The sequence below is a fragment of the Apteryx rowi genome, unplaced genomic scaffold, assembly GCF_003343035.1.
Source record: "Apteryx rowi isolate R43461 unplaced genomic scaffold, aptRow1 scaffold_2, whole genome shotgun sequence".
Taxonomy (NCBI): Eukaryota; Metazoa; Chordata; class Aves; order Apterygiformes; family Apterygidae; genus Apteryx; species Apteryx rowi.
In genome coordinates, this window is record NW_020448307.1 from 5,716,887 (window position 1) to 5,738,476 (window position 21,590).

Genomic DNA, 21,590 nt, shown 5'->3' on the forward strand with positions numbered 1-21,590 from the left:
GTTGCTTTTGGAAGTGCAGAATTTCCTAACCTGACAATCAGCGCGGATTCTGGAAACATAACAAAACACAACTGCCTCTTTGCAAAGGAAATGAGAGCTCAGGCACTGACGATAAATAGATAATAAAGAAGCATGGGTGGTTTGCAGAGTAGTTTACCAAAGCCGAGAGAATTTAGAGCCAAATTAGGTTCTTGCACATAAAAATTCCCTAGAATTTAAGGTGAGTTCATAAGTGACTACTCATCCAGACAGTCTGGGGCTCACAGACTGCATCCAGCTGCCTCTTGCAATTTTTCTCTCTAGTAATACAGAAGATCCATCCAGGCTGACTCGGAGATCTCAAAACATGAAAAGACTTTTAATTAAAGTAAATTTGATGGTAAAGAAGCCACAGAGATGATGGAGCCACTTTTTCGTATAATCAGGTTTCAGAATAGTACCACAGCTAAGCAAGAGTGACTCAACCTAAAAATCCACCACTACCTAAAGAGTCGGGTTTTGAAATAATGAGGGGAGAAAATACGATGCCACGCAAGATGAACGTAAGCGTACCCCGCAATGCACTACGCGAACTGCTTTGCCTAAGAGCATCGCCTCCCTCCAGCTGTGAAACGCTCACAAGCAGTAAATTGAAGCGAATCCTTAATCCTTCAGTGTTATCATTATTAGAGTATCATTCACCAGCTTGTCTGCAAACTGCTTTCTTCTCCCACCGACTGTTTCGCCTCACAACAATGCGTCGTTGCCGGCGCAGGAGCCCGACAATAGGCTCTCCCCGGAGCTTATGGCCGTGTCTCTATGATCACCTGGCAGGAGGCAGCATGACAATAATTTGACAGGCATCCTCCCAAGGACACTCTGCATATCAGTCATGCTGCTGACACGCTCCACACCCAGGAGCCCATCCACACTTCAGAAGCTTTCTAGGTAGAGGCAGCTGCTAATGGGGGACCATCTGAAAGATAGCCGGCTTCTCGGTTTCGCTAAGAACAGCCCAAGAAACTACCTATTTCCTCTGAGGGTCCTTGCGGTGTTGTTGTGCTGGTTAGAGCTAAGTCTGAGTAAAGCAAAGCATATCAGCTCATCAGGAGAGGGGTCTGAAGTCCTGTTTCCCGCTCGAGCGCAAATCTACCAACTGTCATTTAAAAGAAAACAGCACTGCAAAAGCAGTTACGAGTTAACTCTTTATAATGTGAAGAGTTTCTCTTTCCAACAAAAGAAAAACAATTACTCTCCAGATTTCTACATGAAAGATTAAAAAAAAAAAGGAAAACCACAGTGTTTTCACCACAGTATTTTATGAGGATGCACTGCTGTTGGTCGTGGACAAAAACAACTAACATTTGCTGTCCAGAATAAGATGATTTATCTTGATCTGACTGTTCTGGCTTAACAAATTAAAATTAACTAAGGTCCTTGTGTCTTTAAATCGAATCTGTTATTCTAATATGGCACTGAAAAAGTTAGGGTTTGTGTCACTCCTTCCCTTCATATAGCGATGAGGCAATCTTCCCTCAGTTTTATCACCAATATACCAGTTTTATTTAGACCACTGGTGAGTAAAGGATGATCCAGATCAGTAACTTCAATGAAGGAAGGAAGAAAAATTCCCTCTTCTTTCCCTACGTGAGAAAAATGAAGGTTTGCAAATCTCCATGTAAATTTTTTCTGCTTAAAGTTGCTGAATGGAAGTCCTAAGGTCCAAGCAGTGACTCATTTCTGAAGCTTGGCATGCTACAATGCTCTGTCTTATGTAAGCAAAAGGGAACTGGCTTGGGTTGGGGTTTCTGCCATCTGTAATGTTCAAGGCTCCTGGCAGTTTAACTGGCCTGTTCTTAAAAATAATAAAATCCCTTATGAGACAGGAAGGCTGAACCATCCTATACTTCAGACTAGCTCAGTCTGCATAGTTCTGAGGATAACTTCCAGGACAGGTGATAGCAAGCATACTGTAAGCAAAGTTCCAGGATGAAGTCAGCTGAAAAAACAGAATTATGGGAAAGAGAGACTGAACTGCTGTTTTTATGGATGTAGGCTTGCGTGAGCTCTATTCCAGCACTCAAGCAGTAAAACTAAATGAACTCACTCAATGTTAAAAATACCCAATAAAATTAAATAGGGAAGGAAATTATTTTGACTATAGAGTGAAGAGGGGACAGGTCACTAGTTCCCACAGAGAGTAGTTTACCTTGCTGACACCAAATCCAAAGACATGGCTTTGTTCCTCTGTTTTTTCCAAAGCTACGTTTTCTGTGATACAGATTTATATCATTGGCCAAGCCTATAACACTCTGGGCCAAATAAAAACCTAAAGTCCTAACGAAAAGTCAGCAGCACTTCTTCCAACAGCCTCTCCTGTGGTGTCACAGCTCCCCCAGGGGACCAGGCCATGATGTCCGTGGCCCGTTTTACATTCCCAGGACTGACCTGCCACCCACATCCTGCTTGCTAATGCAGATTCCTCAAGATCTCGGCAGCGAGACCTGCTGGATCAATACTTGATCTAGGTGTACAGACACATTGGGTCCAGACGGCATCCAATGGATGAAGGCAGCTTCTGTATTTCTGTCTTTCCTTTAGGAAAATGGGAAGCGAATGCCAATCAGCAATAGGAGGTGTTAGTTCTAATATTAGAGACTAACATCCATAACAGATATACTCTTGAATGACTGAAACTTCATATTGGCAGGGTTATAAAAGTGACATTGGCAACATCAGCTGCTTTTGCCCATCCCCTGGCCCCTCCTGGTATACCATAAGGACCCACATACTCCCTATGGAAGCTGATGAATCTTTTACACGTATAAAATAACACAGCTCTGTCGCAAAAACGAAACAGAAAACTTCAACAGTAATATAAAGGAGGTATTTATTGTCAAGCAGTATCACATCAAGAAATGTAAGCAAATGCCATAGTAACTAAAAAAAGTGTAGGAGAACATGTTCTGAATTCAATGAATTTTTGTTTCTGGCATCTCTAAAGAAGGAAATTTTTAGTTTTGCAGACAAGAAACTACAAAGCAAAAGCATCCTGTGACTGGAGCAATGAGACACTTACAGGTGGCAGAAATAATTATATGCAAAATAAATTAGTTATAAACAAATGTGTTTACTGTTGCTACTAACCATCTCATATTTTTTCTTCATATTTGAGGTTTGGTTTTTGTTCTGTTTGTCTGTCTTTTGGTGGGGGGAGGTTGCAAAAAGTCACAAATTTTTTTTAGGTCTCATTTTTGGGACCAGTTATCTGAATGTTTATTCTTTGAGCTGACAATACTGGTTCTTTCCACTGAGAAGATAAACAATTAGCTGAAAAAAAAAATTTAATGCTACAAATGACTTATGTTTCTGTAATTACTCAAGTTGGGGGAAGCAAGGTTTTTTTTTTTAATAAAATAAATTATGAAATTGCTTATTTGTTTAGTATTGGTCAAGCACACTAATACTTCAAAGTTGTGAGAATTACTTTTTCTCCATCCTAGCTAGGAAAGCCATAAGATACAAAGCTTGAAGCTAACAGTGTAAGCACATCTCTAAAAAAAAAACAAAAACAAAAAACCCTCTGTCCAATTACTTTATAAAAAATGATCCTGCACTACTGTGCAGGATTAACCCATTGTCTTTTGAATAGCATGGCCCCTAACCCAGTCTCTTGAAATTCTCTAATAGAACAAATTAAAGTGTAAACAATGAGGAAAAAATAATTCAGCATACCTTTTAACAGCAGTAGAAGAACACAAATACCATCCTTTAGGGTGAGCTGTTGCAATTAAACATCTTTCTTTTAAGCAAATGTTGAAACACACCATTGTTCTTTGCCAGAAACATACCTGCTTGTGATTTTGAATGGAAATCAAAGACTGGTTTATAATCATTGTGCCTTTTGCCAGTGAGATGGGAAAGATGCATTTAATGTCTTCCTCCAAATTATATTCTGACAAAATACCTCAGACAAAAGTGAATGACCTTTAAGAGTAACCTTAATTGGGTGGTTTAATCAGCAATTATAGTGCTGAAATCACTAATATGCACCCAGGAACTGTTTTTTAAGTTACATCCAGGTACCTCCCTTCACAACGGAGTGCGTGTGTGCTAAACAAGTGCTGAAACACAAGCCTCAGTTTCACAAAGTAGAGACCAGCTGTACGTCATTGGGGAAGCTGCAGTGGTGTAAATAATTTCCTTTTCCCCAGACAGCTGAATCAAGACAAATAAGGAAAACAGCAGTTAAATAACACCTGATGATGATTCTTTCTTTCTTTTTAATCAGCTGGCACAGTAAGTTTATCATGTGATTCTATATTCACTAAGTCAACAGAAAAACTCCCTAGAACTGTTAAATCCTTGTTAATTGTAAGCTTATTTATCCCATAAAGATACAGGAAATTATGACAATAACATTTACTCCAGATAAAATTAATTACATATCCAAGAAATATACTGAAAATGCTAATACATTATCTTTAACTTGGAATGCTTGAGAAGGTTTCCCCTGAGCTCTCACCCCTGAGGCTCTGCCTCAATGGTCTGATGTTGTAACCTCGGTTTATTGGGATTGTGTTCAATCAGCCATTCAGCGAGCCAAGTCTGCGGAACAAAAAGAACATATTCAGTGCTCTGGGTTTTTTTTTCAATAGAGTATTTGGGAGAAAATGAAAAGCATTATTTGAAACTTACAGAGACTTTCCTACTGTACTGAGAAATGAAGACAAACAAATAACCTATTTTCTAAATGTTATTTTACATCTTCCCAGCTTACATTGCATTTGAACAATTCATACTGATCTTTAGAAGGCAACTTTTCCTGTCAATGTCTATCTTTGTGAACATTTCAGCAATACTTCAAATAATCAGGAGAACTCTGTTTTGGAATGAGGCTGTAGAATATGTATGAAAGTGCTTAATGAAATATTACTTCTAATAACATTTACAGATACTTTATCTAGTTCCATTAAATGTCACAGTCTTCTGTACTGAAATCACTTTATAATGCCTAAAACTTAAAAATGAAACCTTGTCACTTTCTGAAATTCATTTTTTAAGTTTTCCAGCAAATTGTACTCAAATAAAAACGTGGGAGGCAGGAATGTCTTGAGTTCTAACTTCATCTGCCAATGGCTTGGCTTGGCCTTAGGCAAATTAACCTCTTTGCCTCAATCCCCCCACTTGTAAAGAGAAGTTTTTAACACATCTTTATTTACTTCACAAGGCTGTTGACAATCTGTTTCTGGAATGGTAAGTACAGCCAACTTCATATTATACTGTGAAGTAAAAGAATTGATAGAATAGTAGACCAGTAAGGTAAGCAATGCTCTCCTTGTAATTCCAGATACAAAAAGATTGGTTTGTAAAGAGCCTGAGACAAACAAGCAGAGCACTAAGGCAATCCTCACAGGTTAGTCAGGTAGCAATAGCAGCAGAGCAGTGAAAACTCAAGACAGAATGGGGGGAAGAAAAAAAAAAAAGACTTAGAAAGACTACTTAGAAAAATTAGAAATTTTTTAATCATTTGAGCCTGACCAGATTTACTCTGTGTTCCTCAGGGAATTGTCTGAGACAGTATCTGTGCTGCTAGCAATTATTTCTGAGAGGACAGGCAAAGTTTCTGAAGCCTGGAAAAGGCCCATCTTATAGAAGGAAAGAAAGAAGGGCCCAATCACCCAACTTTAGTTCCAGGAAGAATACTAGGGAAAAAATAATAGTCCATCAACAGTTTGTGCTGTCAAGCAATAGCTAATATGCATTTGTCAAAAACAATCTTATCAATTCAACTTTGTTTTCCTTCTGTGACAAGGTCACAGACTATGGACAGGAAAGGAGTAAATATAACATATCATGTCTTCATTCTATTAAAGCTATTGACACTGCTTCATGTGACTTTCTTACAAGCAAGGAAGGGATACATGGTTTAGATGAAGCTACTGTAAGTTATTACACAACTGTCTAGAAAACTGTGCTCAGGATGTAGAGGTTAATTGGAAACAATGATCAAAGGGCTAGAAAATGTCAAGGTAGGTATGCCAGGAAAAAATCTGTTTGTTTTGTACAGTGAAGAGATGACTGAAGGGAAAAAGATGGTAACACTTCAAATATACAATAGGTTGCTGCAAAAAGAGAGATATTACATTATCTCTAATGTCCTCTGGGGATAGTTTAAAGAAAAAAAGAAAAAAAGGATGTGTTTAAAATTGGAGCACAGCAGATATAGGCTAAATTTTAGGGAAAACTTTTCAACTAAGTATAATTAAGCACTGAAACAGATTGCCTAGGGAGATTGTAGATTCTGCTGAAGAACAGGCCAGACAAACATTTGTTAGGAATGGCTGGGCGCAATTGGTCTGGCCTTTGGGCAAACAAATGGAAGAAAGGACTTCTTTGGGAACCTTCCATCTCTATTTTTTAGATGTCTATAATAACAGTGGCAGACATACAGATAAAGTGAAAGGATTATAAAACCAGATCACAGAACATTTAATCTGACCTCATGTATATCACATAGGCCACAGATACGTCTCTGAATTATTTTAAGTCTTTTTCTTCTGAAATGTATCTTTTAGAAGAATGCAATCTTGATTAAGAAACTGATAATGATGTAGAATCCACCACAACTGCCAGTAAGTTGTCACACTGACTAATTATCCACATTCTTAAAGAATACTAGTGTGAATGACTGAACTTTGAGAATGCAAAAAACATTTACCATATTTTTTCCAGATGACAAAAAATTAATTTTGTTTAGGGCCTGAAAAAAAACCAGGAAATTAACTCTAGTCTTTCCACTCAGAACTGCAATTTGGATGAGATCCTTGGTTAAAAACAATAATTTGTGAGAGCAGGACAAGATACATCAACTTGAACAACCAGGAAGGGGTCACGAGAATTTTCTGTACGTCAATCTGATCAGTCGACTCAAAGAATACTCAGTTTCACTCAGAAGCAGCATAGTTTTGCTGGTGAACTGCAGCCCAAGTAAATGCTAATTAATGCATGTATGGCCAAGATAATTCCTTATCCTAAAGGAGGATTAAATTGATATCACTAAATTAAATAAACATAACAGTGACAAAATATAGACAGCCTTGCTAATAACTTGAGTGTTTTACTCAACTGTGTAGCAACTTTCAGAGTGATTAGCATCTAATCTCATTTGGTATCTATTGCATCAGAGACATTTCACCTCAATCTTGTCTCAGAAACAGTAAACTGACTGGTATTTGACATCATATGAGAGTACCTGTTTACTTTTCCTGCCATCACATGCAAAATTCTTTAACAACTATGTGTTAGAAACATTTTTATAGAAGTCCCCTAAAAAATACTGTCACTTCATCAAAGCTGATTTCATTTAGTCCTCGCCTTCATTTTACCTGTTAACTAACCAGTCAACTTCCTGGAAGGCAAATGTTATTCTGTCTACCTTATCAGCAGGTAGCTAAAATAGCACAGCTTAGCCTTTAACAAAAAAGCAGCTCTTCTACAAACAGGGACCATGAATATTAATATAAAGTAAAAGTATCACAAGTATACAACACAATACTGATATATTGTACATACCATTGGATCTGCTGGCTTCTCTTTACAAAGCGCAGTGAGTCCAGCTAGTAAAGTAGGATTCACATAAAGGTTCAAGTAATCCACAGCTCCTTGTCGAGCTGGAATTGGCTCCAGGATCACTGTAAAGAGTAACCACAGGTGTTGGAAAGCAACTTGTACAGTGTTTAAAAAAGGCATTCTTTCAAAGGTTGTTTATATATGAGTCTATATTTACCTCACTGTTAGTAAGTTAATAATATGTAATGGCTTGTACAGCTTCTCACACAATAAACTGCAAAGAAACTACTTGAACTCCTTTACAATGTTCCTGAGGTGATCTTACTAATTACAGCCGATTATGAAAAGTGAGGAAATCAGACCATCTGGGGAAACATCTACATCCCTGAAGGTCTATTGGGGGTAAGGGAGAAACAATACGTCCCATGTTTAGTACTTCCTTCTTATAGTGTGAGACTGGTTTCTGAACAGACTAAACGTCTCATGTCAAGCGCAGCTTTGCTGTTGGGGTGAGGAGGAGAGACATATGGTTTACATGAGGCAAGGTTTGTAGGGAAGTGCAATATATTTTAGTAAATTAGCTGAAAGAGCTGGCTTGCTTTCTGCATCTTTCTGTCAAAGATCAAAGTCACTTTTCAAATGTTACATTACAAACAAGGACTCTCTCCCAACCTTTACAGGTTCTACGGCCCATTTCTCTGGCACTTAACTCTGGAATTGCACTATCAGGTGAGCATCAGCAGCTGTTGAACAGGAATTACTCAAGCTGAACCTAAGAAGAGAGTCAGTCTGCTCGAACCAACAGGAGCCCCTGGGCTGACACTGCCAGAAGAACATGCTGGAGTATAATAGTTTCCCACTTCTTCTCATTTACTAGCTTAGTCTGCTCCCATCGCATTTCCAAACCACAGAGTTTGAAAAGCATAAGCAGTCCCTGTAACTATAATGGCTTTTCAAATAGATTTTAGTATATTCATAGCAGAAAATACCAACTTATATGGAAAGAGATTGACATTATCTTAAAGTAAACAAACGCAAACCCTTCTAAACCCAATTATATCCAGGTTTTGGACAGAGACAAGTAATAGCTGGGAAGGACACTACCCTCCCAAAGACTGGCAATATATTAGTTACACCATTTTACCTTCTGGAAACATGAATCGAATTTCTCTTTCCGCTGAGGAAAAGTTACGACTGCCATGAAGTGCATTCCTCAGATCATCAGTCCCATAGATTGCTCTTAAACTAAAAGCAAGAGAAAGAAATGTTTGGCAGGCAACTGCAAATCCCTTTCAAGTCTCTACACTCTGAGAGCATATAAAAGCAATATATATGGACTAATTAACAAGACATTGGCTTGATCTTTTTTTTTTTTCAACAAAATAAGCTGCTAACTAAAATTTGTATTCATGCACTCAGCATTTTCCATAAAATGAGTGAACTTTATATAATAAAAACAATGGTAAAAAGCTATGTTACACATAATTTCTAAGAGAAAACAGGCCATCCCAGATCTGTATTTCTGTTGTATGAAAAAAAATAGAGGAATTCTGGTCTCAAATAAAGGAATGACAAAATCCCACTGACCTCACAGTGAGTTACCTGTCAGGGTGAGTTTCCCTAGCTTTTATGCTGTTTGATGGTCCAAGCAACTCCTTCCAGTATGAGACTGCACGATGTCTGGCAAGAACCATAGCAACTAAAGGTCCAGAACTCATATAGGCTGTTAAATTAGGGAAAAACATTTTTCCATATTGGTCTGCATAAAAGTTGCTACATTGCTCTGGGCTTAATTGGAGCTTCCGTTTCTATAAAGTGTAAAACAAAAAAAAGAAAAACTAATGAAGAACAAGAATAGCCATTTTAAGCTTTAGTTTGACAAAACATCAAAACATTTTCAGAATGTTTGTAACAAGCTATTATTCTTTCCAGCTATTATGCTTTCTCTAAAGTAATCTGAAAAGAAACAATATAGCACTTTGGGGCTTCACAGTTGTCTTACTGGGTATGGTGACATATCCCTAAAAAGCGTGACCGCAGCATGGACAGGCACCCTCACTCTAGTTTTAATTCTCCAGCAAGGGTAACAATAAACAGTGAAGCCACAGCAGTCTGCACTTCGGTATAGCCTCCCTCTCTACGTACTCAGTGATATTTTGGCTCGCAAAGTCTATAGTACTGTTTGTTGACCACTGTTGTTAGTTTTGCTTGCTAAATTAAGATATCTTGCTACCTAAGGCAGATTAGATATCTAGTCCTTTGGTGCAGTCACAATCTCAGTTGCAGGCTGAACAGATCCATATCTACTCCATATCTGGTGTGATTCTCCCACAGCTGGTCCTCTCTGAGATCCAGAGGAACAAAAAGTAAGTTTTCCAAGTAAATTAAGCAGGTTTCAGTTAATTAAGCCCATTTGAGTAAGACACCATTTTAGTCACTCTTCTACACAAACTACAGTATTTTAAAACAGCTGGGTGACTTAATGTACAGCTCGTGCACAGTATAGAAAGGAAAAGCAATACAAGGTCAGAATTTACGTACTCAGCTACTCTAGCATCATGTTCTGCTTTAACACAATTTTCTCTTCAACCCACACCATTAATTATGCAATTGTTCTATTTTTCTTTCAGTGTACTTATGCTTTCTGATTTTCTATCTAGCCTGCAGGTGGCCAGGATTAGGACAAGCATGGTAAGCTGTTGTAAGGCCATTGCGGAAATAAATAAATAAATAAGTGCACTCCTTGAGACTGAGCTTGTGAAATAGTGCACATTCAGTGCTTGCTAATTTCAGTGCTAAAATCACTGGCGACATCAGAAGCCGCTATAAACATTTTCGCATCTCGTTCTCTTTGGGGATTCTGATGAATTTCCTACAAATAAAAAAATTGGGGGGGGTAAAAAAAGAAGGGGTATGAAAGAGAGGCGCTCACAAAAATTAGAGAAACGCTTACTCTCTTTGTATAGTGTGTATATATACACACTATATACATGTATGTATATGTATATATATACATATAAAGCCATGCCTTGCTCACTGAAAGGCTTCTCCACAGCGCCACAGGCTGCCGTGGCCGAGGGCGCTGCCGCGGGGGCCGAAGCGACGGGCATGAGGTGCAGGAGGAAGGGGAGGAGGAAGAGGAGGAGGAGCAGGCGGAGGAGGGGGAGGAAGGGGAGGGCGAGTCCCGGCGGAGGCGGCGCCGCGGCGCCCGAGCAGCCGCTGTGGGACAGCGCCACCCGGCGGCGGCGCGGCGCCACCCGCCGCCCTCGCCGCGAAAGGGAGGGCAACGCTACCTGCCTCGCGCTTCCCCTAAGTTGTTCCAAATGCTTTTCAGAGAGCCTTAAAAGAAGACTTAAAGAATACATTTCCATGCTAGTTAAGGGCAAATTTTCCCTTAGCACATTTCCTGCCCAAAACCTGCTCAAAACCCCCACGGTTTGACACCAGCGCTCTTGGCAACATTCCCACAACCACCACTCCAGATCCAAAATTTAAAAACACAAGCTCGGTAAGGCCTATTGAAATGAAACATTTGTTGTATAGCTAAAAAGCCATAAAGCCCTTTTACAATAAAAACATTGGAAATATTTAAAAACATGTCAGATGTGTCAGATTCAATTAATTCTGGAAGTATGCACTTGGCAAATATATGCTATATGAAACACTGCGATACTAGAGAATTACACTCTCCAGAGAGTTGCTCCGGAGAGTCAACATTAGCTGCTACATATGTTTGCTAAATCAGAGTTTATGAACAAAGTCTGTGTTCTCCCGTGGTCAGCATAATAGTGAGGATGTCTATCAGTAAGTTCTGTTCCATCTCATGCGGCAGCAAAATATATCCTGCCAGTACCTGGCAGTGGTGGCTGGACATATGAAAAATACAAATTGATTTTTGGACATTATCCTACATTTTCTAGCTTAATTGCTGACAGTTAAGCTAAATATTGTTCTGGCTTATAAACCGCAGTTATTTTATCTGGAGCACAGTCTGTTACCTGAACAATCAGGAATCCTGATCTGAGAATGATATCCTCTATTTCTTCTTCTTTAGCAATGACATCTGGTTTGATGAGGGCCAGAGTTTTTTCCACAGAAATCTGAGGCTCAGGCATTAACATCTGCATCTTGGCTTCTGACTAAAATTCAGGTGCTCCTTTGTACTGCAATGATATCAGTTCATGATATTTGGTGTTTGTCGAGCACACAGTAAAGCAGGGTGACCATTTATTGTGCACTCTAGGAGTGAAGCAGGTTATCCCCATTTCAGAAGATCTATGCAACATTTTGTAACATTTTGTAGAAAATAAGCCAATAATTAAATGTTATTAGCCAAACAAAACGATATCAACTATTGCTAAAATTTCACCAACTCAGACAATGTATGAGAGAAAGATAACCGTTATTGTGTGCAACAAAGAACAAAGCTAAGACACAAGCACTCATGGAAAGAAATACCGAATTACACTAACTGCAAAAAAGAACCAGGCTCACTGTAGTACTCCCACATCCCCCATCTAACCATCACGTATGTTCTGCTAAACCCCAAAGCTGTATTCTCACGCACCAAGATTGTGGTGTGCGCTCTATTGCTTGGAGGTGGTCCAACTGCATGCCTCAGGCTATTTCTCCATTTTTATTTAATCCTTTATTTATGCGCTCAAGACAAAGCACCAGTTTTTCTGTAATTGCATCAGGCCAGCAGTGAGCGCTTAGGATACCGAATTGTCCTGTGAAGAGCAGAGCCCGCATGGCCTGGTTTCCTACAGATTTGTGACCACTGCCTTCTTCCCTCCTCCTCTCCCCCTCCGCTGTGACAGGCCTAGGCCTCGCTCCAGCCACGCTGAACAGACAGCACCTACCGTAGGCACCTGGCTGCCTGGCCTAGTGCTCTTTCAAATTAGCTTGCAATTAGACTTGTCCAGCGTGTCTGAATCCAGACTAGTGTCCCCCTGCCTTTGTGGGGGGTTTTTTGTTTGTTTTTCCTTCAGCCCTTAAATTACTGAGGGGAGTCAGGCTCAAACTCTAGCAGGGCTACGTCCTGTGGCTGCCCCAAAAGCCGTGAAGCCACCAAGGGAGCTCGTTGCTCTGGGAGAGATGCGAGCAGGCAGCCAGCACCCCGGCAGGTCACACCGACACACAGAGTTCGGAGCAGCCGACCGGCGAGACCGAGGCACCCCGCCAGGCCACCAGCATCGCGGCAGAGCCGGCGCGCGGCGAACACGCGAGGAAACGGCTCGTTTCCCTCCACACGCCCTTGCGCTGCCCCCCTCCCCCCGGCCCGCCGCCCCCGGGGGTTTCCCGCCGCCGGCGCCATGCCACGCACCTCCTCGCGCCGCCGCCGTTGCTAGGAGACGGCGGCGGGGCCGGCGCCGAGCCCAGGCGGCCGCAAGATGGCCTCCGCGCCCCTCGCGCGCGCCGCCCGCCGTTGGGCGGGGGGGTGGAGGGGGAAGGAGGATCAAAAATGGCGGCTGGAAAGGGCGGCCGGCGCCCTGGTCTCGCCGCGAAACGCTCCTCACAGGCGTGGGATACCCGCGGTCTCCGCTGCAAATACTTAAGGGCCACGTTTCCCAGTTTATTAGCACCTTAGGTAATAAGAGCATAAGCAAGGGAGTAGTGCGATTTATTTAGGTGGAGGTTATAAAGTCTGCTTTCTCCGGCACACTCAAGAGCTGAAAAGCTTTCTGTCACTTCAAATGCAGGGAAGAATGATCCTAAACTAGGCTAATTTAAAGACAGGTAGTAGTATTTATTAGACTAAGTAGTATTGTTGGGAAAAAAAAACCTGCTGAGCACACAAGCACTTCTTCAAGTTATTTAATCATTAATGTTTACTGTGGGAGCATGCACAAGAAGCTTTCCTGTTTATACACCCAATCAACATCTGCAGAACTGGGAGTTTACAGTATACAGTTTTCCAGCATACCAGACATCTTAACCAGAGTCTAAAATCCTTTGATACTGTTTTCCTGCATTTTAATTGAATTACAGTTTCTGTGCAGCGCTACCTGACTTTCACCACAAAAAGGAACATCTAATAAATAAGAGAGTCACTGCTGCCTGAGTTAATAAAACGTAATGAGATGCTCCATGAGCACCAGAGGCGCCGAGGCCACTCTCCCTATGGCTCTCCACCTCCATGACACCAACACCCTTCAGGGTCCGCACGCCCCGGGTCGCTCCTGCGCGAAGCGTGCATCCGTATCCAGACCAGTTATGCCATATGCGTTATCGGTTCAACAGGATGCGAGTCGGATCTTAGGTGTCGCAGAGCCGCCGTCGACCGGGAAGCCGAAGGCGTGGGTCCCGCCGCCTCGCGCCCTGGCGCTACGGCCTGCCGGCGCTCCCCGCTTGCCCCCGGGCGCGAGGCAGCCCGGGCGGCGGCCCTGTCCCGGCTGAACGGGCGCCAGCTGGCAGGGCACGTCTGGGTGTGGACCGGCCAGCGGAGCCGATGATAACGTCGGAGCTTACGCTGCAGCCTCTCCTTCTCCAGCTCCACTGCTGCGGGCCTTGCCTGCCCCCTTGCCAGCTTCTCAGAAATTACGGGGTCTTAGTTATTATTAAGACATCAGTCATTCTGTCAAGCTCGGCTGAAACTGGCCAATGCGTTCACCAGTCCTTAAGGGGAGACTGACAGAAAGAGATGGGTAGAAAACAGTTATACAGGCTTAATTTTTTAAGTGAAGCCAAACAGAAAATATATGCAGGCGAGAGGAGGTGACAGCTGACAAACTTTAAAAGAGCTATAGATGCTGATGTTGGGTACCCCTGGTTAGTATCTTTTGTTATTTCTTTGACAAGTTATTTTAGTATTAAAGAAAGGAAAAAAAAACACACTTTGCCTTAATCTTATTTTTCATTAATGGGTTTAATTTTCATTGGTTGTTATATCTTTAAGAAGTGAATGTAAAACCAGAAACAAAATAAAGTCACATATCCCTTACCAGACAATTTGAAATTTTCTTAAAATCAAGGATGGAAAAAGTTTTTCATTAAAATAAAAAATAAGTAAAGGTTCCAAGAGGAAAAATACACATGACTGAATAGTTCAGGTGCAGACTTCCCTTTATTAGTATAGGTGTATGGCATTTGTTTCTTTAACAGGGACAGCTTATCTAATATTTAATTTGAAGACACTGTAACCACAGCAACCACACACAAATAGCAGATAAAAATATTTTATTACAGGTAGGCTGGTAAAAAGATTTGGGTATTCACCTGTTTTTAGTTTATTTCAGAGCTAATTTGGCAAAAGACCTTTCTTTTCAGCATAAATAAATACAAGTCCCACAGCCCTACCTTAGACTTTGAAGTTCAAAGGCCTCCTCAGCATCAGTGAGTAGTTTGGAATTATTACATAAGAAATGATGGATTTAATTTCTCTTGTAAAACACTGCTAGCATTAATCTTTTGCAATTTCTTTATTATTTGCATTTTTGCAGTTACCCAAGTCAGGAAAAAAATATATATATATTTGCATCCTTATATGCCAAAGTTTCCCCATGAGCAGGGTCCTGTGGACTTCCCTCCTTCTCCCCTTCCCTCCCTCCCCCAGGCCATCTTTCTGTGTCAGAATTTCTCCTCCTCGCTGTTTCCAGAAGCATTTCGGGAGGGTGGAGATTGTCTAATTTTAGTACCTCGGAGAATCCCTGGCTCTCCAATGAGCAGGCTGCTGCATCTGAAGCTTCAGCCAATTACCCTGGGTTTCCTCCTGCTACACTTCCCACGATGTTTTAATAATACAGACTTAGAAATTTAAAGGGGCCCCACATTCTAAGAGAAAACGGTGTTATGCGTTCACTAAGATGCATCTTTTTATGGTAGAAGAAGCTCAAAGGGTTGCTCTAAATCCTTGGATTCCATAAACCCAGCCTTTCAACCCTATGCTAATATAATCATATGCATGTTATCATTTTAGCATTTGAAAGGACATTTCTGATAACTAAAAAGCTGGTCTGAAACATCCTCCCTAACTGCAGAAGGCCAAGGATGTGACTTTGTCATTACAATTTTGCTCCCCCCCCCCCCCCAACTCGATGTAACAAACATCAGTGACAACTCTGAATACTTCTCTGGGCATAGCTTTGCTGCTGTATCTTATCTGTTAAGAGGTTTAACAAGCCTTAGTTGCCTTGCTTATTTTTAGCTGGCAGGGAATATAATAACACCGAAAGATTCTGGCTGCAGGTGCCTTTGCATTCCAGTAACAAAAGATAAGTGCACTTTTTAAATGAAAAATATTATTTCATGACTTTGTATTGTACTAGTGTAAGAAGGTGGAGAAATTTATTACCTGTAGTCTGTTAGTTTGAAGGAAAAAAACCCCCCATGGAATTATGTAAAATAGCCTTGCACGAGAGAAAAATAACAATAAAGAAAAGCTAATGAAATAATAATGACTAGCTGCATTGATGAGAAGTGAAGCTTACACACCTTTCAACTTCTTTTGCCTTTTGATGTTAAGCACCATAAGCATTTATTTGTTTTAGAAATGATTTGCTAGTTATGCATTTACCACACGTACCACTTTTTTCACCACTGATTTCTTTGCTTCTGTCTTTTAGTGTACATTCTGCCCTACCTACCCACAATACTGGCTTACCTTCAACACTTGCTTCATCCACGCTTGCTTTTGCAGTGTAAAGTGTCTCTGACGGAAATCCTGTGATCAAGCGAACTTCCTCTACTGCAAGGCTGTTCTCTCCTCCATTTTTGGCTTCTTGTAAAGAATGCTACTTCTCCAGCTTAACCACACGCTTGCAATCCTAGCTAGTTTTTCACTGCTGCTAACCCTGCCAAGCCTTCCCTTCTGTTTTCCTCTATTTGCTATCTCACCGTTTTCTTTCAAGATAAATTTAACAAAGCATTCTCTTGATGCTTCCCCTTTCTCTAAGCAGCAAATAAAGTCTTATCTAAACTCCCTGTGTAATGCCACCACCACTTGCCCTTTTAACTTCACCCTATTTCATTTCCTCTCTGACCCTCCCAACATCCATACAGATATGCTTCAGTCTCTTCCACAACGAGAGGAGAGGAGAAGAAGGAGAGGGAAAAAAATAATAAAAAAGCTTTGGCCAGAAGTGTCTTTTCACCTCACTTTTACAACTCTTCCAGTCACATCTCTCTTCCAGTTCTACCTTGAAACCTCTCCAAACCTCATTTTGCTTCCTCTAGTCATCTGGCAAGGTTCTCAGCTCTTAAATAACTCTTCTCTGGCTTTTTCAGTCACTGCTAACATAGTCAGCTATCTTCCTATCTTAATTTTTGCAATTATTCTCACCTATTACTTCTTCCCCAACCTCTGGTTCACCTTGGCTTGTCAGTACCTTCCCCCCATGTGTTTCTTTCCATTTTCTGCAAGAGCACTGACGAGCTCTGTTCTTGATTCTCTCCTCCCTTCCTGTCTAGCTCACAGCTCAGAATCCTAATCGGCAAATACAGATGTGATTACCTCACATTAGTGTCTCCTTTTAAGCTTCTGGTGTCTCCATTGCAATTTAAGTCTTGGAAATGAGCTTGTTAAGACCGATGATCTGACTGAAAACCAACCACCTTTTTTTGAGTCAGTTTACAGCCCACTGTGCAAAGGAGTGGGTGGAACCTCACAGCCAGGAATGCGGGGTTTGGACTCACATTGGTCTAAACTGCGTGGAGCTGTAAGCCAAGCTATGATTCGTGTTATTTATTGACATGGCTGGGAATCTTGCTCAAGCTGTCATCATCTCAGTTAGCGCTGACATCCTTTCCTCTGGCCTCAGCAAATAAATCATTCACTTCCATTCAGAAAGCTTATGCAAAACTACTTTCTTAGTTCATTGGTTTAACTATGTCAGTTCTCCGCATCTTTCCAAAGGCACAGCCTTCTCTATCACACACAAAACTGTCAGTCTTCAACTGCAAGCCCATTCACACTGTTCCAGTCCTAATTACCTTTGGTTTGACAGTGAAAGGTTATCTCCTATTTCCCATCAGCCGGTACAATCAAATGCCATTACTGCATTTCCAAATACACACCTTCATGCTTTATCCCATGTTGCTGCTCAGGATGAGCTCCTCTTGAATGCCTGTAAAGATAACTTCATTCTCCTTCCAAGGTAACTACATACAACACAAAAGGTATTGGCTTACTGTCCTGTATGCACCTCCTCCTTGTCTGCAGCAAGATATTCCTTCTTGGCTTTCACCTAGCCTATAAGCTTTCTAGAGCACAAACTCTCTCTCTGCGGCTGTTCTATAAGGTGTTTAACTTAATGTTGCCTTGGATTATCCCCGAGGCCACTAAGCTCAATGATATCATCCAGTCTGAGTAAATGAATGTATAAATAAACACATACAGATCTTTTATATGGCAAGTTACAAGAGACAATCAGATGAGTTTTCAGAAGAACTATGTATTTTTTTTTTCTGTATCTGGTGATGCATGTAGAAAAATACTTGAAGTATATATTCCAGTTAACTGAAAACTTTTAGAGTAAATTCAGAATTAAGCAGTAGATATAATTGTGTATGTGTCACCTAGCTAGCTAGGTTTGGATAAAATTGTGCTTTTAGAATTCTGACCTTAAATACTGTCAATGCATTATTTTTTTCAAAGTAGAGTAATTTTAGTAACGTAGGAAGATTTCCAGGTTGTTTTTGAAGTTGTATTGTCAATGTTTCCTTAAATGTATATTCTCTTCATCTTAATTCTGTGTAGCATAAGGCATCCCTTTTGCCATTCTTACTTATTTTGATCTCTTACTTTCATCCATTCCATTCAAATCAATGGAATTACTTGCATAGTTATTATTAGTAAACCTATTTATATATACTGAGCATAAGGACTAACTCAGATGATAGAAGCTTTATACTGAAGGTATTTTGTATATGGTACTCAGTCTCTGACCTGAGATGCTTACAATTTAGACAAGACAGACAGAGGGTGGGGGAAAGGGATAGATTACACCAAGAATTTCAGGGCAGTGAACGGTATGTTGGTTCTCTTTTTCTAAAGGAGGGCAGGAAGTGGAAGAATCAAATCAATGGCAATAACAGGGAAGTATAAAGAAGGAAAAGAAGAAAGGAAAAGCAGCAATAAAGACCAGTATGGTTTAAAGCTGGTATGACTAGACAGTGAGGGCAGGGCTTAGAGTAAACAAGTTTGGTAGAATGGCAAAATTAGGCCTAAGATCCTGAAGTCCACACACAGGTAAAATTCAGTTGGATTTCAATCATCATCATGAATAATCATAGTAATTACAGGATTAAACAAAGAGCAAGCAATGATCTTTCTCTCTCAGCAGTAAATGTGTCATATAAGGATTAACACCCAAGAAGGTTGTGTCTTTTTTTTTTTGATTAACCACAGGCTTTGAATGTGGAATGAAATATAAGACCAAAACCCAAGCAGAACACTAACAAATTAATATCTTCATGAATTGAGCATCTGGCTGACACATCATACATATTAGTATGTTTTACTACTTTCTTGTATCCTTGAAATTACTTGTGTTGACCACTTTTTAGATTGCTTTAGTATTTCTGCATTTGTGAGCAGCAAAAATGTGAGAAAAATAGACTTACAAAGGCAAATAGCCAATATTGCTGAGGATTTAAACTCAAGAAATTAAAACAGTTGCAATTCCAGTAACAAATATTATTCAATCTTGCTGCACTCATGCATAGGAATCAAAGCAGAAAGCTCAGCTTGGACCAGTTAAAATGATGCTCATGGCATGTACCACAAGCACCAAAACAAAAGAGTGGCTTGAAATTCTTGGCTGTAGTGGAGAGGGAGGGGACTATTTTTTCATATGCTCTCACAAAATTAAGTTTTCCCTTTTTTTAAATTGCTTAAAGATCTGGCTTATAGCCTGAAGCAATAGAATGTTTTTACTAAAAAAAAAAAAAAAAAAAAAAAAAGTGGACCAGACCCTTAATCTGAACAAACCATGTTGATTTTGTGTTCATCTTTAATATTCTGCTTTAATATATTGTGATGACGCTTACAAAACCAAATATAAATGTCCTCTATTTTACTTTCTCTATGTTGCTACTTAAGAAAATGAACCCAGTAGAGGATAAAAAGTGCTGTAAAGGCAGTTTGCTCAAGGACAGCCTGGATCCTAGACTAGATTACTAAACAACAAAATGCATCACCACTATTTATTTTTATTCAGAGGTAGCCATGTGCACTCTTCCCGAATTGTAATAGCGGGTGCAAATATGCAAGTTGAGCCAGAGGAACTATTTGCCAGAGGGTGGAGCAAGCAAATAATAGTATATGCGCTCATTACTATAGAAAGTTAGGTAATAATTGTCACTTTTTACCTACAAGCGAAGAACTCAACAGTTTTTTGTTTTTTTTTTTAAAGATGCAGTGATACACTTTGACTTTGATGGCTAAGTGAGATATTTGGAATAGTAAATTGCTCAAGAATTTGAAGTATGATTACACTGTGTGTGTGCATGGGGGTGTTTTCCGCACTCTTCATACACAGCTTCATCAACAAGGTTGATATATCCTTGGGCAAATGGAATTAAGGCCTAGGCACACGCTCAGGGCTCCAACTCCCGGTGTTATGTAACATCCAAATCGGAGTTTCCATTAAAAACAATAAATTCTGGCGCTCTCGATTGCAAAACCAGCAGAGCTGGAAACATTAAGTAAACCTCCGGTGCTGGAGCAACTGCGTCAGTGTACACACCACACCTTCGGTAAGGCCAGCGCAGCGCCCGAAGGAAATACGACGCTCCCGTCACAGGAGCCTTCCCCGACGTTACCGGGGAAGCCCTGCGGGCCCGCGCAACCACCGCACGGCCTGGCCGCGCCAGCGGGCTCCGCTCCTCGCAGCGCCACGGCCGGCAGCGGCGCCGGGATAACGCTCGTTTGGAGCCGGCAGCAACCGCCACAGTGCCGCGGGGGCGCTGCGCCCTCCGGGGGGTCGCGTCTCGCCCCCGCCGCGCTTGTGATTTTATACGTCGCGTCGAGGGGCCGGTAACGCCGGACGGGACGGGACAGGACAGGACTGGGCGGCCCTTCCCCGCCCGCGGACAACGGCCGCGGCCCCGCAGGAGGCGGTGCCCCAGGCTTCCGCGGCGATAACAGCACGGCGCCCGCCCTCCTTCCTCCCCGCGCCGACCCTACCCGGCCGCGCCGGGCACCTGCCCTCAGCGCTGAGGCGAGAGGCGCGAGGCCTCCCCTTCCCTCCCAACCCAGTCCCGCGGGCCGCCATTCGCCTCACCCCGCGCGCGCCCCGCCCTCCCCGAGCGGAGAGCCAACGGGAGCCGCCGAGCGGCGCGAGTGACAGCCGCCGGCAGCCAACGAGGAGGCGCCTTATTGCTGTGTGACGGAGGCTCCGGCACTATAAAAGCGGCCACGCGTTAAGGCTGCGGGCCGGAGAGTACGTGTCTCGGGGGGAGGAGAAGGTGGCGGCGGGGCCGGTGCGGGAGCAGCCGGGCGCCGCGGGGAGGGGTGTCAGCACCAGCGCGCGTGGGGGATTTTAATCCGATTCCGGCCGGCCCGGATTTTATTGGGAGCGGGTTTTAAAGTGAGTATGAGCCGCGGCGGGATGGCGACGGCGGAAAAGGGGGGAGGGGCGGGACCGGACCGGATTAGACCGGCCCAGGCGAGGGGGGGAGCCGCCTCGCTGACCCGTGAGCGGTGCGCTCGTGTCTTGCAGGCGCCTGTCGTGTCTCGCCTCTGCGGACGGGGCAGCATGTCCGAAGCGGAGCAGCAGTTGGCGGCCGCCGCCGGCGCCACCCAGAACGGGCACGAAGCGGCCGAGAGCGCCGGAGAGCAGCAGGCCGAAACCGGCGGGGCCCCGGCGGCGGCGGGCGCAACGGCGGCAGCAGCAGCAGCAGCGACGGCGGGAACGGCGGCGTCGGCGGGAGCCGGACCGGCGGCGGGAACAGCGGCGGCGGCCGCCAGCCAGAACGGGGCCGAAGGCGACCAGATCAACGCCAGCAAGAACGAGGAGGACGCGGGGTAAGCGCCGCGCCTGGTTCTCGGCGGGCCGCGGCTGAGGCGGGAGCAGGCCCGCCCCCCCCCTCCCCCGGGC

The 21,590-nt window shown here is 42.6% G+C and overlaps 2 protein-coding genes and 1 long non-coding RNA gene across 9 annotated transcripts in view; 1 reads left to right on the top strand and 2 right to left on the bottom strand.

Annotated features, from left to right (window-relative positions):
* Positions 1–2,858: 2,858 nt before the first annotated feature.
* NME5 (NME/NM23 family member 5) lies at positions 2,859–12,933 on the bottom strand. The gene is made up of 6 exons (XM_026063336.1): positions 12,878–12,933; positions 11,550–11,714; positions 9,154–9,359; positions 8,696–8,796; positions 7,555–7,673; positions 2,859–4,587 (listed from the first exon to the last, which is right to left on the bottom strand). The coding sequence occupies exons 2-6, from the start codon at positions 11,676–11,678 to the stop codon at positions 4,501–4,503; spliced, it is 642 nt and encodes a 213-aa protein (XP_025919121.1). The 5' UTR covers positions 11,679–11,714; positions 12,878–12,933; the 3' UTR covers positions 2,859–4,500.
* A 407-nt stretch (positions 12,934–13,340) lies between these two features.
* LOC112964906 lies at positions 13,341–17,756 on the bottom strand. The gene is made up of 2 exons (XR_003253128.1): positions 16,154–17,756; positions 13,341–14,181 (listed from the first exon to the last, which is right to left on the bottom strand). It is a non-coding gene; the product is annotated as an uncharacterized LOC112964906 (long non-coding RNA).
* A 3,194-nt stretch (positions 17,757–20,950) lies between these two features.
* Positions 20,951–21,590, top strand: part of HNRNPAB (heterogeneous nuclear ribonucleoprotein A/B) — a 27,352-nt gene continuing 26,712 nt past the window's right edge. For 3 of the 7 annotated variants that reach the window (XM_026063246.1, XM_026063244.1, XM_026063245.1), the window contains exons 1-2: positions 20,952–21,080; positions 21,213–21,517. In XM_026063246.1, the coding sequence (XP_025919031.1) occupies positions 21,249–21,517 (269 nt within the window). In that variant the 5' untranslated portion in view covers positions 20,952–21,080; positions 21,213–21,248. Of the gene's footprint in view, positions 21,081–21,212; positions 21,518–21,590 lie in introns of all 7 variants that reach the window. The other 4 variants (XM_026063248.1, XM_026063249.1, XM_026063247.1 and 1 more) reach the window with 3 other exon arrangements.